Source organism: Oryctolagus cuniculus, chromosome 5 (genome assembly GCF_964237555.1).
Source record: "Oryctolagus cuniculus chromosome 5, mOryCun1.1, whole genome shotgun sequence".
Lineage (NCBI taxonomy): Eukaryota > Metazoa > Chordata > Mammalia > Lagomorpha > Leporidae > Oryctolagus > Oryctolagus cuniculus.
This window is the reverse complement of record NC_091436.1, coordinates 21,890,037-21,908,151: the sequence shown is the minus strand read 5'-3', so window position 1 is coordinate 21,908,151 and position 18,115 is coordinate 21,890,037. Positions and strand designations below refer to the sequence as shown.

At 40.5% G+C, this 18,115-nt stretch overlaps 1 protein-coding gene across 2 annotated transcripts in view; it reads left to right on the top strand.

Moving 5' to 3' along the window:
• The window catches only part of GRM1 (glutamate metabotropic receptor 1), a 447,639-nt gene that overhangs the window by 361,745 nt on the left and 67,779 nt on the right, over positions 1-18,115 (top strand). For both annotated transcript variants that reach the window (XM_002714863.5, XM_051855288.2), the window contains exons 4-5: positions 7,295-7,541; positions 14,165-14,333. In XM_002714863.5, coding sequence (XP_002714909.2) covers positions 7,295-7,541; positions 14,165-14,333 — 416 coding nt within the window. The remainder of the gene's footprint in view (positions 1-7,294; positions 7,542-14,164; positions 14,334-18,115) is intronic.

Below are 18,115 nucleotides of genomic sequence, written 5' to 3'. Positions count from 1 at the left end.
AAAAGCTTAAGGGAAATTTACCAGACCAGGCCTTCAAGCAAAATTGAGGGCACTGAAGTCCTTTGAGGTTATCATTTTTTTTTTTATTTTTATTTATTTATTTTTATTTTTTGACAGGCAGAGTGGACAGTGAGAGAGAGAGACAGAGAGAAAGGTCTTCCTTTGCAGTTGGTTCACCCTCCAATGGCCGCCGCGGCCGGCGCGCTGCGGCCGGCGCACCGCGCTGATCCGATGGCAGGAGCCAGGAGCCAGGTGCTTTTCCTGGTCTCCCATGGGGTGCAGGGCCCAAGCACCTGGGCCATCCTCCACTGCACTCCCTGGCCACAGCAGAGGGCTGGCCTGGAAGAGGGGCAACCGGGACAGAATCCGGCGCCCCGACCGGGACTAGAACCCGGTGTGCCGGCGCCGCTAGGCGGAGGATTAGCCTATTGAGCCGCGGCGCCGGCCGAGGTTATCATTTTTTAAAATGACCTGATTAATCCTGCTTCAATAACTTTAATACTTGGACAATTTAAAAGAATATGAATCATTTCTGCTTGATATGTTAACAAATTAAAATAACTATAGCTCTTCCTATTTAGATCTGAATTGGGATTGTATCAAGTTATGTATTGAATACGTAATGATTTGGATAAAATAAAGCATTGGGAAGCTACACATGCCAAGAAATCAGAAATGTGTATCTCCAGAGAGAGTCATGTTCACGAATGTTTCCCAAATGCTTCCTTGTTTTATGAGACAGAAGAATGCTTGTTGTGTTGTCTGTGTGTGTATTTTAATTGAAAGTTAACTCCAGGAGCCTAGATTGGAAAAGTCATTGCCACCAGAACAACTAGCATAGTTGTAGGGTTGCAGGGTCAAATTGCATATAGCCATTGTGTATATTCCCACTAAACTAGGTTCTTTTTGCTTTTCACTTGTTAAATTTCTTGTTCAGCAAAGTATTAAGCTTTTTTACTGTTATGTAAATTTAAAATATGTTATGTCAAAAACTGAAAAAAAAAAAAGAAAGGCAAAATGAAAGAGGACGAGAGGGAAGGAAGGAGGAAGAGAGTATCATTATTTTCTTAAACTTATATGTATATATCATATTAAATCTGTTAAAAATTAATTAAAATTTGAACAAAAATGAAACTAAAACAATTATAACAGTCATCAACAAAGGCACTTTACTGGACATAAGCATTCTTTTGACTTATTGTCTATATATTTCAGCTTTAGATATTCAAACTAAAACATTTAATATAATTTAAAAAGGTCAGCTTTAATATGTAAATTTAGCAATCTTTCAAAATGCAGTTTGGTATACAAATATTAATATGTTTATATAGTTGCAACAGAGGTTTTTTTAGAAAATATACCAATTATAGTAGTACCAGAAGAATAAAATGCATAGGATCTGCATATTGCAAGCCATAAAATATTGTTGGGATAAATAAGGACACCCTGGATAAATGGATGAGTTTTTGGAAATACTTCCATGAGCTGGGCAATCTTTACACAGGTGTATAGATATATGAGAATGCACTGACCTTATACAGTAAAGATCTCTGCACCTTAATATTAGAAAAACATTTCTAAAATGTTTATGGAAAATAGAATTATTTTATCAGGAATTTTTGGAAGACCTCTTTGTATGTGAGGTACACCTCACTGGATTTAAAAATTGGAAAAAATGACAAAGGAAGCACCAAACTGGATTCAGAACGTTGATTAGATATGTGGCCACCACACACTCTTGATGCCAGAACTAAAGATTAACCTGTCCAGTCACTGCTACAGCTGAATAGCTAAACACCACATAGATTTCAGCAAGAGAACCAACCAGAATCTTCAAGTCAGTTGCCTGGCTCCAAATAAAGGAGGGACAATTGAGTTAAGCACACCTAAATCTTTCCTAAATCTTCCAGCAAGGTGAACATGTCCTCTTTCCGGGAGATGAGTCTGTGAGGTGTTACTCAGCGGGAGTCTCTGCACAAAGAAGCAGAGTGGGAAGGGAAGATAAGGTGTCCCACCCAGGTCTGGTGTAGGTTTCTTGCACTTTATTCTTTATATTTGTAAAATGATAGCAGTAGAGTCTATCTCATATTGTCATGGAAGAATGGAAAAGATAGTCTACATGAATGATTTTGCCAAGGACAATAAATGTTGAATTGCAAAAGGAAAGCATAGAACTTTAGAGAGGAAAGTGATCTTTAGGAAGATAATTGGCTCCATCTGCTCCATTTGAGGGAGTAGGAAATGGGCCAGGCATGTCAAGACCTTTGTCTATGGCTTGCTGGATATCTGTTGTTTACGTATCATGAGAACTGCATCTAGATCTCAGCTGTTTTATGCAACTAGTTCAGAATTCTTTCTGTTGCATGGTAGCAGAAGTGCCTATCCTTCTCACAACCAGAATTTGCTGTAATGTAGACTGTCTGTTCCTATCCCTGTGGAGGTCCTGTGTGCTGCTGCACTCAGGTAGCAATTTATAGCTCTTGTCGTGCTTTTGCAATAAGAATGAGATTACTGTTTAGAATTAAGGTAGCTATTTTCACAATCCACCATGAAGCAGTTAGGCAGACATTCTTTTGAAAGTAAATAAACACAGTCAACCTCAATTATTTGTTTCCATTTGGCCTATTAGAAAAGGTAATGATTTAATGACACCCTAGTGGTCTATAATAGTCAATACGCCACAAAAATAAATCATAAAATCCACTTTTCAATATTAACTCTAGAATGAGTGTTATGAAAAGGCACCGAGCCCCAGGGAATCACATTGTTTTACTTTCCCATCAAGAGGCAATATTATTAGTTTTCAATTATCTATTCACTGGTCAGGAAAAATATAGGATCTGTATGGAACAAGGGAGGCTGTGATATGCTTTGTTTTGTTAGATGATGGACACTTGAAACATTATCTGGGATAGTTGCTATGCAAAATTAAATGATCCTGTAAAGCCCACATAATTTTCTAACTATGTCATGCATTTTGAAGTTCAATTTTATTAGATTAGAGCCAACAAGGGTCAGAGAGAGTGGTAGCTGAAGGGACATTATGACCCCTTTTATCTGTAGAGCCACAGGACTGCCAGGGCAGGGGAATACGTGTGCTCATTTCAGATTGACACAAACACACCCATTGTTTATTTTGGAAAGAGATACAAACTTCTATGTTGCAAATAGTTGCTAGAAGCTTGTGTCTAGCCTCCTGGCTCTCTGTTAAGACAAATGCTGATAGGAAGAGCTTCTGTTCCATGATTTTCTGTTCATAAATTGGCACCAAGACTTGTAGTCAGAAAGACAGCTGTACACATCTGGAATCATCCCAGGTAGAGTCCAAAACCAGGCTTGGCCATGATGGTGAGGCACAGCAAGATACTCTTTTTTTTTTTTTTTTTTTTTTAAGATTGATTCATTTATTTGAAAAGCAGAGTTATAGAGAGGCAGAGGCAGAGAGAGAGACAGAGAGAAGTCTTCCATTCGCTGGTCCACTCCTCAAATGGCTGCAAAGACTGGAGCTGTGCTGATCTGAAGCCAGGAACCAGGAGCTTCTTCCAGGTCTCCACATGGATGCAGGGCCCCAAAGACCTGGGCCATGTTCCACAGCTTTCCCAGGCCATAGCAGAGAGCTGGATCAGAAGTGGAGCAGTTGGGACTCGAACTGACTCCCATATGGGATGCCGGCACTTGCTATACCACAGTGCAGGCCCCAAGATACTCTATCCTATACCAACAGAAAAATAGCTCCTCCCTGGATTTCTCTGTCTCCACCTGCATTGCCACTGAGAGCAACAGAAACAACAAGGACCTGGGAGGCATTGGACCTGGATATGTCACAGCTTTTCCTCATCTGTAAGGAATGAAATTAGCCTCTATTTGGTAGAATAATGGTGAACATTAGAGCTATTTATTGAGGACTGTATATAGCAAACACTAAAAATGGTAGCTGTTTTTATTGTTGGTATACATATACACCAACATACATATATGCATAGATTGTATATATACATACATATATACATATATTGTTGGTATGCATATATAAATATATATCTAAATTTCACCCTCAGTTGATCAGTCAATAGTCAATAGAAAATTCATGGCCGGGCCACCACTGTGGCATAGCAAGTTAAGCCAGTGCCTACAGTTCCAGCAACCCATGTGGATGACAGTGTCGTGGATCCACTTCTGATCCAGCTCCCTGCTAAGGTGCCTGGGGAAGCAGCAGATGATGGCCCAGATACTTGGTCCCTCCTACCCATGTGGGAAACCCAGATGAAGCTCCTGTTACCTGACTTTGGCTTGGCCAAGATCTGGCTTTTGCAGCCATTTGGAGAGTGAACCAATGAATGGAAGATCTCACTATTTCTGCCTACCCCTCTCTCTCTGTAAGTCTGCCTTTCAAATAAATAAATAAATTTTTTATAAAATATTTTTAAAAGTACATGGCTTAGAAGATAGGTATCCTTTTTCCCCAGTTGTCCTTGTTTACATCTATGTTTCAGAATAATTATTTCTAGCACTTATTTTCACCCTGAAAAGTTACTTAGTTTGGAAAATAAGTTATATGATCACCTGAAATAATAATCAAAATGAGAACACTGATTTCAGAGAAATCAGAGTAGTTATTATCCTGGTGCTGATGAATGAGCTATCCACTCATTTGAATGGATGAGACAACCACTGCTTAAAACATTTATACTGGGAACACCATAAAATGTTTTGTTTATATAAAATAAATCTTAAGTGATAGTTACAAAAGCAAGAACAGAAACTCAGTGACCTTAAGGTTTGTCCCTAAGATATCATTTTCCAGTGGGTAAGGAACATTATGTGTTTATTCTCACATTGTTGGCTACAGTAGCTGCAACTTAAGGGGGATGGCTTTGGTACTGACAAGACCCTTTAAGTGCTTGCTGCATTGCCAGTCTCTCTCTCTCTCTCCCTTCCCCCATTCCTTTCTCTCCTCCCTCCCCCATCTTCCTTGACTCCTGTTAATTGCTCTGATTCTGGTAGCCTTCATATTTAGCTCCAGTACTTGGGGTTTGGGGAGAGCGAAAAATAAAACTTACGTGAGAGATGGCACTAATTTATCACTTATTATCCTGTCAAGTTTGGAAAGGGAGGGAAAGAACACTATGGACAAAGACTGCAAGTCTGGGTGATAGACATAACTTATCCTACTTAATGGAAGTTAAAATTTTTGCAAGAAGGATTTTCACTTTCTTCTTCATATAACTTCCTTTTATTCTTTGTGTTCTGATTTTAAAGTGTCTTTTGTGTCTCTCTTATTCTATATCTCCTCTTGAAAAAGTTCCTTTCAAATTGAAAAAAAATTACTTTAATAAATTATGCTCTTCAAAATGTTTCTTTTATTTTTAATTGATACAATAGTTGCACATATCTATAGGGTACAATTTGATATTTCATACCTGTAATGCTGATACCTTGTGCAATGATCAAATCAGCCAAAAATAAAATGCATCCAATACCTTAAATATCTATCAAACTCCTGTAGTGAGAACACCCAAAATCTTCTGTTCTAGTATTTTGAAATATGTAATGCTTTATGTTAGGTTTAGCCACCTTGATGTACATTTTTAACAATGCCCTATGAGTCAAAACTGAAAGGTGAGTTCAAGTTGAACATTTTTCCCCTTCAACTGGCTTGACTATTTTGTTTCTCACTCTTACAGTATATGTATTTTCAACTACATCTAAACCGATCAGCCTTTAAACAGAACTTTTTAGAAACTTATTTTTCAGTCCCAGATGACTATCAAAGTCAAAATCTCATTCCTTCTAAACATTCTAAGCTGTCTAATTTCTTAAATACTCTGTTATTTTTTAGCCCAGAATTCTTAGTGGCCAGTAATCTAGTTAGGCTGAAGCTAAGACGGCAGCTGGCAGAGAGTAGACAGAACCTCATGTTGCTCCCAACACTATAAGCCGTTACACGTGCAACTTTTCTAACTTGTGGCACTTTGAGTATACTTCTCCTAGACTCACTGATGGCTTTGAATGGAGTAAAAGCCCACAGCAGAGAGAAGCAGAGTTCTGGAAGAAGTACAAAGTCTCTGAGTTATGCCAATGCTGTGCTCCAAATTGTTCTGTTTTCCATGCTTGTTACCTTTGTTTCAGCAACCCAACTGGTCCCCCAGTTTTGCATCCATATGTCAGCCCTAATGTTTATCCTGACAATACATTGAGTTTACATCCAACTCAATATTGTTCTTGTGCAACTGCTTGGCAATTAGGAAATGTATATGCACCTGTGGCATAGGTAGAAAGGATTGCAGGGTTTTGAAATTCATGGGTTAAAAATTAAAAGCTGGGGCTGGCACCGTGGCTCACTTGGTTAATCCTCCGCCTTGTGGTGCTGGCATCCCATATGGGCGCCGGGTTCTAGTCCCCGTTGCTCCTCTTCCAGTCCAGCTCTCTGCTGTGGCCCGGGAGGGCAGTGGAGGATGACCCAAGTGCTTGGGCACCTGCACCCACATGGGAGACCAGGAAGAAGCACCTGGCTCCTGGCTTCGGATCGGCGCAGCGCTGGCCCTAGTGGCCATTTCGGGGGTGAACCGACGGATGGAAGACCTTTCTCTCTGTCTCTCTCTCACTGTCTGTAACTCCACCTGTCAAATAATAATAAAAAAAAACTAAAAGCTAAAATTAATGTGTGGTATGACTCTTCCATTGAGTAACATTTTACCCTGATTTCTAATAATTATGAAGTCTGATTTAAGTAATTCTGCACTTTCAATTTTAGACATAAATAAATCTAGACTACATAGTCCTTCTTCTAAGTGGGTTTCTGTGGCCCCACAGATAAAAAAAAAGGAATCATCAAACACAAATATCAGGTGTTAGATAGTTCAGAAGTTGAATTACCATGAATTGTGGATTATCTTGGAAGATACAAAATATGCTTTTCTAATACCATGAAATAAAAAGTCTCTTTTTTAATGTAAGTCCCTGAGAATCAAGAGGGAATAAGAGTTTATTTCCATGGCTCCTTAAGAATTTCCTTACAGTACTTTAAAGTTCTTCATTTTCACCTCTATAGAGTTTGTTTCATACCTCATAAAACCATGATTGAATAAAGAATATGAAATCGAATGAACTGTTTTCAAATAGAATTCACCACAGCTAGTCACAAGTACAAAGCTTGCACAGGCAGGCTTGTTCTTTGCCGATGTCTCTGATGTTCCATTCCCTCTGAGAGCCCTGAAAAATATTTGAGAATTAAACATGCAGGTCTCATCTTCATTCTTGTGACCTTGGTAGTGATCTGTTTTTATTTTTACAGGCAATGAAAGCTTAGAAGAAAACTATGTCCAAGACAGTAAGATGGGGTTTGTCATCAATGCCATCTATGCCATGGCCCATGGTCTGCAGAACATGCACCATGCCCTCTGCCCTGGCCATGTGGGCCTCTGTGATGCCATGAAGCCCATTGACGGCAGCAAACTCCTGGACTTCCTCATCAAGTCCTCTTTCATTGGCGTGTCTGGAGAGGAGGTGTGGTTTGACGAGAAAGGTGATGCTCCTGGCAGGTAAAGCAGTCTTGTCAGTATTGGGTATGAATACCCTTGTGAGCCTCCTGAGCCAGGCAGAAGGCAACTATGGCTCCATTTAGTTCTATGGTTTCTGGGTGTTGTGAGAATCAGTTAAAACTAGACAGCTCAAAATAAGGGCTGACAATACATGAAATTTACCAAATACCTCTGCTTTTTAAAAGATTGAAATGCTTCTTAGTAGACACCTGGAACCCTCACTTCTGCCTGTGCTACCATCCCCTTCCCCAGATATTACTCAGCTCTTAATCAGAGTGCCTGGAACCTTGCTGCAATCCCAGGAAACGAAAACAAACAAACAAACAAACAAAACAAAACAAAACAAAAAAACCTGGTTTGCAGATGTATTGAATGATCTGATTGATTGGTCACAGTACTATTTTAGTCATGAACCATTTTGAATATTGTATCTGATTAAAGAACTTAGTATGTGAAGAAAGCCAAGCCCTACCCTTGTGCCCCATTTTCTCTGGCTAAGTCATATTTCTGTTAACATAACTTTTGGGAAAAAGAGGAGGATTTTATTTCTGAGATTAAATCTGTATGGCTTCATAGAATTAACCAAGAAGCAAAGAAAAACATAACCTAAATATTCCCTTTAAGTCATTTTACATAAAGATTGTTTATTCTGCAATACTTGTTTCAATACCAACAGTTAGCTCATACATAATTGATACTCAGAGAATGATGTCAGTATCAAGAATAGTTGTGTTCATGCATACACATTTTCCCAGGAAAGGGATAATCAGAGTGGCAGGACGGGAATGAGAAAAACCTGTAGCAGAAAGGAAAATTTCCTGTTTGGCTGCTGATCAATGTGCCCACAATCTTGTCAGCCATGTTATCTTTTAGCCTGTGATTTTGCTGGGTTATAGCTTTTTTAAGAAAGTATACGTTATGTTACAGTAGAAGAAGACAGAATAATTTAATCCTTACTACTTGAGGTGTATCATTATCCTTCTGCTACAGCTAATAAAACAGCATCAGAGAAACTAAGAAACTCGAAATCACAACAGAGAGCAAGTGGATGAACAGCGAAGTCTGACTCTAAGGCTTGGGATCTTCACCACATTACGCTGCCTTTTAGCTATTCCTAGAATTAGCAACATTGCCTACAACCTTCTTCTTCATTGAAAATTTATTTATTTGAAAGGCAGAGCTACAGATGGAGAAAGAGAGAGAGAGAGAGAGAGGGAGAGAATATCGTCCATCCAATGGTTCACTCCCCAGATGACCACAAGAACCAGGGCTGGGTCAAGCCAAAGCAAGGAACCAGGAGCTTCATCTGGGTCCCACATGTGGGTGCAGGAGCCCAAGTACTTGGGCCATCTTCTATTGCATTCCCAGGCATATTATCAGGGAGTCAGGTTGGAAGTGGAGTATCTAGGACTTGAACTGCTGCCCCTATGAGATGCCATCATCAGAGACAGCGGAGTAACCCCCTATACCACAACACTGGCCCTTGGCAACATTTTAAATGCCATTTCAGAAGCACTGTAAGAGGCTGATCCTAAAAAATTCTCAGCAGATCTCATCTTTTGATTTATACATAATGTACCTTTAGAGAGTCCCTTGTGGGAACTCAGTGGCTTCTCCCTGAAACATCCAATGGCTTTAAAATGGATGTGACATAATTCATTATCAGTAATTAAAATGATGAATTTATCAGAGTCTTTCCAAGTTACCACTTAGGTGGGAGCATGTTTTGATTGGAATGTGAGTGGGATGGATGGATAATCCAGCACCTGTCAAGTGCAATGCTTCAGGGCACTGAACACCTTAAGAAATGGTACAGAAGGAACAAGTGAGTCTGTGACTGAGTCACCCACCCCTTTGAACCCATAGTTGTAATCCTCAGTTCTACTTGAAACTAGGGCTAGAAAGGGGTTGGATTTGCAATGTAAACCTTCCTTCATGATTCCCAAAGCAAACATGCAAAACATGCTTAGCTCATGGCTAGATGCATTTTTGACACTCCATAAATACAACTTTCCTCCTCCTCACTCTCTTGTCAAGTTATGCAAAAATGTAAGTGCACAAATTTAGCTTGTTTCTCTTTCATCTTTAATTACATATGCAAATTATGAGCTTTCCCTTGAGTCTCTTTTCAAGGATCATTTCCTCCTGCTTGAAATCAGGCATCATAATCTGTGTCCAATTCCTGTTTCAATCACATCCCTCTACTTACATCTCCTGTCACATCATCATGCAAGCCTTTGGTCCCTCTTGTGATTATTTTAGTTAATCATCACACAACATAAACTGAATGCATTGCGAGGATGCTGTGAAGATGTAATTTACAGCATGAGGATATTTGAAATAAAGCTGACATGTCAGAAAGAGACTCTGGGGTCAAGAGAAAAGACCAACATTCATTAATGCACATAGTACAAGGCAGCCTCTTTTCAGTAAGTCAATATTTTTCCCTTGGTATCTTTAAGCATTTATTTTTTCTCCAGTTTTTGGTGCTTTTTAAAAATGTGCTTTCATACAAAAATATTGTGAATTTTTTAGTCTCTAAATGCTAATGAAGTGTGAACTGATTTCCTCTAAGAAAGACCAAATAATGAGGTTGAAATAAAACTCTTAGGAAAATGATTTATAAGAAAAAGTTATTCTAAATCTAGCGTTGCAGCAAAGCTTTCATTGGAAGTATGAAAAGAGTGGTGATATTGTAATATCAAGTAAAACACAAAAATTAATGGAAACAAATAGGAAAGCTACTCATCATTAACATTCACAAATTCTACAGCCATGATGATTTTAAAATGGAAATATATTGGTGTAGTATATCAGAGTCATTGATCTCAGGATGAGTGTCAGTCATTGGTCCACGATTACTATCCACTTGGATATTACTAACAGAGCTCTTCTGAAGAATATTCTGCAATATCTCAGTAACAAGAAGGATAGTGACTCTGTTAGCTCAAAGTCAGGAAAGCAAAGACATGAATTCTATGCTCCAGGTGCACCATGTTAGTAAGTTTTGTTCACCAGGAACAGTGAAACTTCTTTGACTCTCCCAAAGTCATCTTCCCTTTAGGGTACAGATATTTGTAGAAATTGCAAGAGTCTGGATGTGGAGAAGCCACCAGCTGTCCTGTGGCCGACAGGATAATTTTCACACAACAAACAGGCAGAAAAGCCAACAAGCTTATATTATTGGTCGAAACAAGTAGGCTGCTAGATTTCAGAAGCCGACTTGCACTGACTGGGAGTAGTTTCCTGGAGTGCAGGGTGAGAACTGTGGGTCTGAACCAGTTTAGAGAGGAGAATTCCAGCATGGATTGCACAGGGGAATGGGGATCATGAGTGGGGAAGGGGGGCTCAGGAAGAGGAATGTGTGTATTTTGATTAATTGTCATGTAGTTTCTTCATTTATGTGCAAAGAACAAGAGGCCATGACTCCTACTGTAGTCCATGAGGATGAGAACTCTGCACTGGTACTGCAGAAAAGAAGCTCACTTTGCAGAGCCAGGCAGGGGGCACCAGGCATAGAGTTTTAGGAAACCAGCACATGAGTTATAGTTCACTTAAAGTAAATAGTAACATGCAAATAAAATGCAAGACTATCAGAGTCTCCAGTAACTGAGAGACAAATGGCTGTGCCACCACAAAAATGTTGTCCACTCTTTTTATAATAAGAGAAATAAACAGAATAGTTAAGGACATTCATATTAATACTGAATATCATTGTGATAGTCCCTCATATTTTGTTAGTCATTTTGGGTGGCTATAACAAAGTACCATAGATTATGTGGCTTATAAACCCCCAAAATTTATTATTAAGAGCAAGTTAGCAGATTTGGAATCTAGTGAGGGCCTAGTTTGTGGTTCGTGTGTGGCACTGTCTGTCTTTATGTGGTTAACTGGACGGGAGAGCTCTGTTAGGCATTCTTTCAAGGGCACTAATCCCATTCCTGAGGGCTATGTCCTGAAGACTTAATCACCTCCCAAGACCTCACCTTCTATTGCCATCACTTTGGGGGTAAGGATTTTCATTAATGGGATTTGGTAGATACACAAACATTTAGACCAGAAAACAAGTGCATTTGTATCAATTGCAAAATAGTTTCTTATATGGTTTATTTTTAAAAATTAATTAATTGATTATTTACTTGAAAGACTGAGAATGCGGGAGAGGGAGAGATATATCTCTTCCAACTTCTAGTTCACTCTCCAAATAACTACAAAATATCAACAAGAGCCGGGACTGAGACTGCAAAAGCCAAGAGCAAGTAACTCAATCTTGGTCTCCCACATGGGTGGCAGGGACCCAAGTACTTGAACCATTATGTGCCACCTCCCAGGGTACACATTAGCAGGGTGCTGGAATTGGAAACAGCCAGAAATCTAGATTAGGCAATCGTAGGTGGGCCACAAGTGTCCCAAATGCCATCTTAACCTGTCACCTTACAAGCCTTATATTACCCATGAGAACTCCATAAGGCCTAAATAGTTTAGTGATAATTCCAAGTAGCATAATCTATCATTAAATGCTAGCAAAGACTCCAAATCAAACATTCTGATGTCGAGTCATGTGTCCTGTCCATTAGAATGGAGAATGCCTGCCCTGCAAAGATGAGGAGTACATTGTGGATGCAGCAAAGATTTTCCAGTGTGTGTATGTGTGTGTGTGCATGTGTGTGAGGTACCATATGATGTTTATATGTATGTATATATAAAAATATATACACACACACATTCACATATATGTACATGTTTTAAAAAATCCATGAAGCAGCTTGTACTGTGGCGTAGCAAGTAAAGCTGCAGTCTACAGTGCAGGCAGCTGGTTTGAGTCTCAGCTGCTCCACTTCTGATCCAGATCCCTGTTAATGCTCCTGGGGAAACAGTGGAGGACTACCCAAGTGCCTCTGCACCCACATGGGAGACACAGAAAAATCTCCTGGCTCTGACTTCAGATCTGCCCAGCCTTGACCTTTGCGCCCATTTGGGGACTGAACTAGTAGATGGAAGATATCTCTCTCGGTCTCTCTTTCTCTGTAACTTTATCTTTCAAAATACATATTTAAAAATGTATGAGAATAGAAGTAAAATGTATGTTTATTTTGGTGCAAAAATATTTTACATAGTATTTTTTTCATAATATGCCCTTTCATGAACTTTTGAAGACCCCACATATGCATGGATTTCAAAAATGTTTGCACACTAATGAAGTTATATGTATATATGTTTATGAAATAATATGTGTATATGTACAGTGACAGCATTACTGTAGTAAAATGTTCTAGTTATAGAATCAACCCTTGTGCAGCATTCTGACATTTAAAATCACTGAAATAATAGACAATTATTATTTCCTTTTAAAAATGTTTGTCCATGGCGCCGCGGCTCACTAGGCTAATCCTCCGCCTTGCGGGGCCAGCACCCCGGGTTCTAGTCCCAGTCGGGGTGCCAGATTCTGTCCTGGTTGCCCCTCTTCCAGGCCAGCTCTCTGCTGTGGCCAGGGAGTGAAGTGGAGGATGGCCCAAGTACTTGGGCCCTGCACCCCATGGGAGACCAGGATAAGTACCTGGTTCCTGCCATCGGATCAGTGCGGTGCGCCAGCCACGGCGGCCATTGGAGGGTGAACCAATGGCAAAGGAAAACCCTTCTCTCTGTCTCTCTCTCTCACTGTCCACTCTGCCTGTCAAAAAAAAAAAAAAAAATGTTTGTCCAAATCAGGGAAAACGCCTTGATGTTAAATGTCAATGAATAAAGGCCGGCGCCGCGGCTCACTAGGCTAATCCTCCGCCTAGCGGCGCCGGCACACCGGGTTCTAATCCCGGTCGGGGCGCCGGATTCTGTCCCGGTTGCCCCTCTTCCAGGCCAACCCTCTGCTGTGGCCAGGGAGTGAAGTGGAGGATGGCCCAGGTGCTTGGGCCCTGCACCCCATGGGAGACCAGGAAAAGCACCTGGCTCCTGGCTCCTGCCATCGGATCAGCGCGGTGCGCCGGCCGCAGCGCGCCGGCCGCGGCGGCCATTGGAGGGTGAACCAACGGCAAAAGGAAGACCTTTCTCTCTGTCTCTCTCTCTCTCACTGTCCACTCTGCCTGTCAAAAAAAAAAAAAATGTCAATGAATAAGATGTTAAATTACCAACATCCTTACTAATTAAAGATGCTTTGTTCATATTTCTTGCTCTATTAGCATCAAAAAAAGTTGCCAGACTTGGAAAACTGTCCTTTTTTAATCCACTGTAGCAAAAACACAGAAAAGAAATTTGAAACAAAAATAATCAAAGAAATTAATGTTCTCATGAATTGTTACTTTTTGAATGATTGCTATAGTGAATAATGATTTGAAGATGATCAACTCAACACACATAGAATTATTTTTTGGAGGATGGCCACAGAGAAAGTTACAAGAGTAACATTTTCTTTAGTAAATATGAATGACACACAGAGAAAGGGAAATGAATGCACCTTCTGGAAAACCAAAGGAAATATTAGCGATAAACTAAAATACTTATTGAGACTGGAATTTGTATATCTGAGGATACCAGCATCTATTTAATTTCTACTAACAATCTATTTATCAAATTTCTTTGTCTTTATATAATGTCCATATCCTATGGGAAGTTTTCTGTCTTCTTTGTAGGTATGATATTATGAATCTTCAGTATACAGAAGCCAATCGCTATGACTATGTGCATGTTGGAACCTGGCATGAAGGTGTCCTGAACATTGATGACTACAAAATCCAGATGAATAAGAGTGGAGTTGTACGGTCTGTGTGCAGTGAGCCTTGTTTAAAGGGTCAGATTAAGGTAAGCTACACATGTGTTTGTGTCTGTGCATTAGTAAAGGAAAACAAGGACATTCTTGTTATACAAGACTGTCTAGATAGGGTGTTCCAGGCTTACTGTTTTTGCTCTGTTTAGCTAAAATTGTAAAGATAAACAAAGCATAAGAAACAGAATAGTTAAACTCAGCATATTCAGAACAGTTTTAATTTGAATCTTAGTGATGGATTAGGATTCTTAAACATAATATAGGCAGCAAGGGGATGATAATCAAATAAAAAATCGGAACACAAGTAAATAAACCCAAACCACTAATGCTGCTTAGTCATCATTTCAGATATTATTAAAGAAAGTGTCGCTCCCCCTCTTCGTGGAGGAACAACACTAAACCCTGCCTAGGTTTCCTATCTGAGTCACGGCACCATTATGTCGCTCCCCCTCTTCGCGGAGGAACGACACAGGGCCCTGCGCTATTCTTTTGTCTGCTCGGCCCTTCCTGGGTTTGCTGCTGGTTCTTCCCGGGTTGGCTACCGACCCTTCCACCTCCGTGGAAGGGCGGTTCCCCCTGCCACTTTCCCCACTTCCACGGGGGAGCGGCACACCGCTGGCTGGCTCTCTAGGGGGCTGCTCAGATGTTCCTCAGGTGTTCCTGGTGCATGTTGTCTCTCTCCTCCTTTATAGTCCTCTTCCACCAATCCCAACTCTGCTACCCACACGCCGAGTACGCTGCTCTCCTCCAATCAGGAGCAAGATCAGCTCCTGGAGGTCATCACTCAAGTTGGCGAGAGGCAGCTGTGTAGAAGCTGTTTCCTCCTCTCCCAGTGCCATATTGTGGGAGAGCAGATGCATAGAATAAGTCTTAATTCCAGTAACTTAGTCTAGTCCGAGTTGCTCCCCACAGAAAGTTCTTGGATCTAACAAACATTGTGGGTGGTGTTGGATGCATCAATTAATTTGATTATAGTGATTAAATTATATGCTTAATACTTAATGCATGCATATATGAACTAACCATATTGTACACCCTGAGGCTATATGATTTTTGTAAACTAAATTTGTTAAAATATAAGTGTTGAAATAAAGTAAATGTGGAAATTAAAACCAACAATACTGCTTAGTCATAGCTCTAGCTATTGTTAAAGAAAGCAAAAGCCCAACAATGCTAAATTAGCATGTATTTAAAATAACAGAAGTTGAAATGAGGTAACAGTTGCTCTCCTTTTCATTTCCCTTTTCTTTTTTTTTTTCTGTACTAGGTCTTTTGATTTTTCTGCAACTGGTGTTTTTTTTTTTTTTTTTTCCCCAGCTAAGAGAGAGTTCCTACTTTCTGATTATTTTCAGGGTTCTTTTGTGGGGAGGTGGTGGTAGGATTTGAGCAAGTAACCAGGACAATATTTTACATGAAAAATTAGGGTAAAGAAACATGAAATACCAAGCACTTGACTGAGTGTGCTGTAGAATTCTGGGTGAAGAAGGCCTGGAAGAACTCTCTGTGTCCTACACTATTTAAAAACTGGTGATACTTTAGGAAATAGAGCATAGGGGAGGAGTTGTGAACTGGCAGGGGTATGGATTAGATGACCTAATAGGTCTTTCCCATCTCTAATTTTCTGTGATTCATCTTGGCAAGCAGACAAGCTGTCACATAAATGTCACACTGCACAGCTGGAGCTGGAGCAGATCATGTGTGAGGCTCTGGCCTCTCACGATGTTGCCACACTGCTCTGCTGTTGTCTACACTGGAGCTGCAGAACCATTCAGGCAAAGGAGATGCCCTGAGAAGTAAGCATAACGATCCTCAGAGCCAGTATCTGGTCATGCACTGCATAAGTTTGGTGTGGAAACTGGAAAATCCTTATCTCAACTGATTAAAGAAGGTAGAGGATTTGAAACTTGCAGCATTGGCAACCCTGGTGGATTCAAACTCTTAGTGACTCCAGGCACTCTGAGGAAGTAATAAACTTCTGAGATGAGTCATCTAAGTTGCGTATATCTTGTTCCCTCTCTACAGAAGTTATATTAAAAAAAATGTAATAACTGTGAAAGCCAGTTAATCAAAATGGAACAATGTTAGTCCTCACAGGGTGCCAGAGGCCTCCTGCCATGACCATGATTAATCCTTGATTTAGATCACAGGAGGATCTGGCCCAGGGGTCCTACATGGCTCAGTTGGTGTGGAACATTCAGGAAACATGGAGATGCTAGTATTCAGTGAGTGCAGAAGTATTTCAGTGGAGTAAGATTGGCTCCAGCCAAACTAATGTGCCTCAGCAGCCTAACAGTGTTGCTTCTCCATTTCTGATTCTTCTCCAGTGAAGTTCTTTACGAAAAGACAGCTGGGTGGTAGGTTAGAGTATGCCCTTTGAAATCCAGAGGTGCCAAACTTCTCCTTGACTCTCATTATGAGATGTCATACAAATGGCTCTGGTAGCATCATCTGAAGACTAAATTCACATGGTGGAGAGAATGCAGACAACCTGGGTTCATCATAGCAATGCAAAGAATGTCACAAGATGGACTCAAGTCTCCTTTCCAATGTGGGCATCACATTGGGTATGCTATGGATAACTACTATGAAACAGTTTATGGAACTTCAAAGTTTGGTTTCTAAGAGAAGGAAGGAAAAAATTAGCAGATAGGAAAAACAAATTGTTCCAGGCATTCATTGTACTCCAGCTCCCTTTCAGAATGCCCTCCTGTCACCCTGAGTGCTGGCAAACCATGAATGGGTGCTTACACACCATTTGCATTCCCATTGCATCTTTCCCAGGAGCTGCTTTTTCCCCCCACCACCAGAGGTAAAACTGCATGCATCTCTTCACCTAGATACTGAAGCGTTGCTGGCATCAAGTTTGTGTTAAGCCCCAAGACAACATGGTGTAATCGGAGGAAATCCCAAAATCATTGCTGAGCCATTGCAGGGTGCTTGCTATACATGAAAACCTCTTGAGAGGATAAATTTAGAAAAATTGTGTGGTCTGCTGGAGGAAAACATGCCTGTTCTCAGTAGCACCTGGAGTGCAGGTGGGAGGGGAGGTATTTGCTTGCTTCCCATAAGCACCATGGGAGGTATGTAAACAAATGAAATCTGAATTGCTTTTGTCAAATAATGGCACTTAATATTTGAACACCACTAATTTGCCACCGACCAGGCCCAGGAGGCATAGAAGCAGATCTCAGTAGCCACTGAGTAAATGGAATATAGACTGATTCCAAGGCAACTAGAGGACATGTGCTTGTTTTATCTGGGAATATGTTTTAGGAAAAGATCAAATGATACATAAAAAGCTAAAATAATAATTTGATACCTTTACTGATAATCCATAGAACTTTCTTATAATAATTTGTTTTGAATTGCTTAAAAGTCCAATCACCTCATGCTATTAACATTTAGATCTATAGGGGCCTGTGCTGTGGCACAGTAGGTTAATCCTCCAGCTGCAGCACCAGTATCCCATATGGGCACCAATTCATGTCCTGACTGCTCAACTTCCAATCCAGCTCTCTGCTATGGCCTGGGAAAGCAGCAGAAGATGGCCCAAGTCCTTGAGCCCCTGCATGTGCAAGGGAGATCCAGAAGAAGATCCTGGATCCTGGCTTCAAATCTGCTCAACTCTGGCCATTGCGGAGATAAGGGTATCAGCATTTCAGGGTCCTGGTGAGGGCCATCATCTGGTTTCGAGGCAGCCATCTTTCCATTGTATCCTCAAATGACAGACAGCCTAGAGAGTGAACCTCTTTCTTATATTTGTATGAGGGCACTGATCTCATTCATGAGCTCTCCCTTCATGGTTTAATCACCTCCC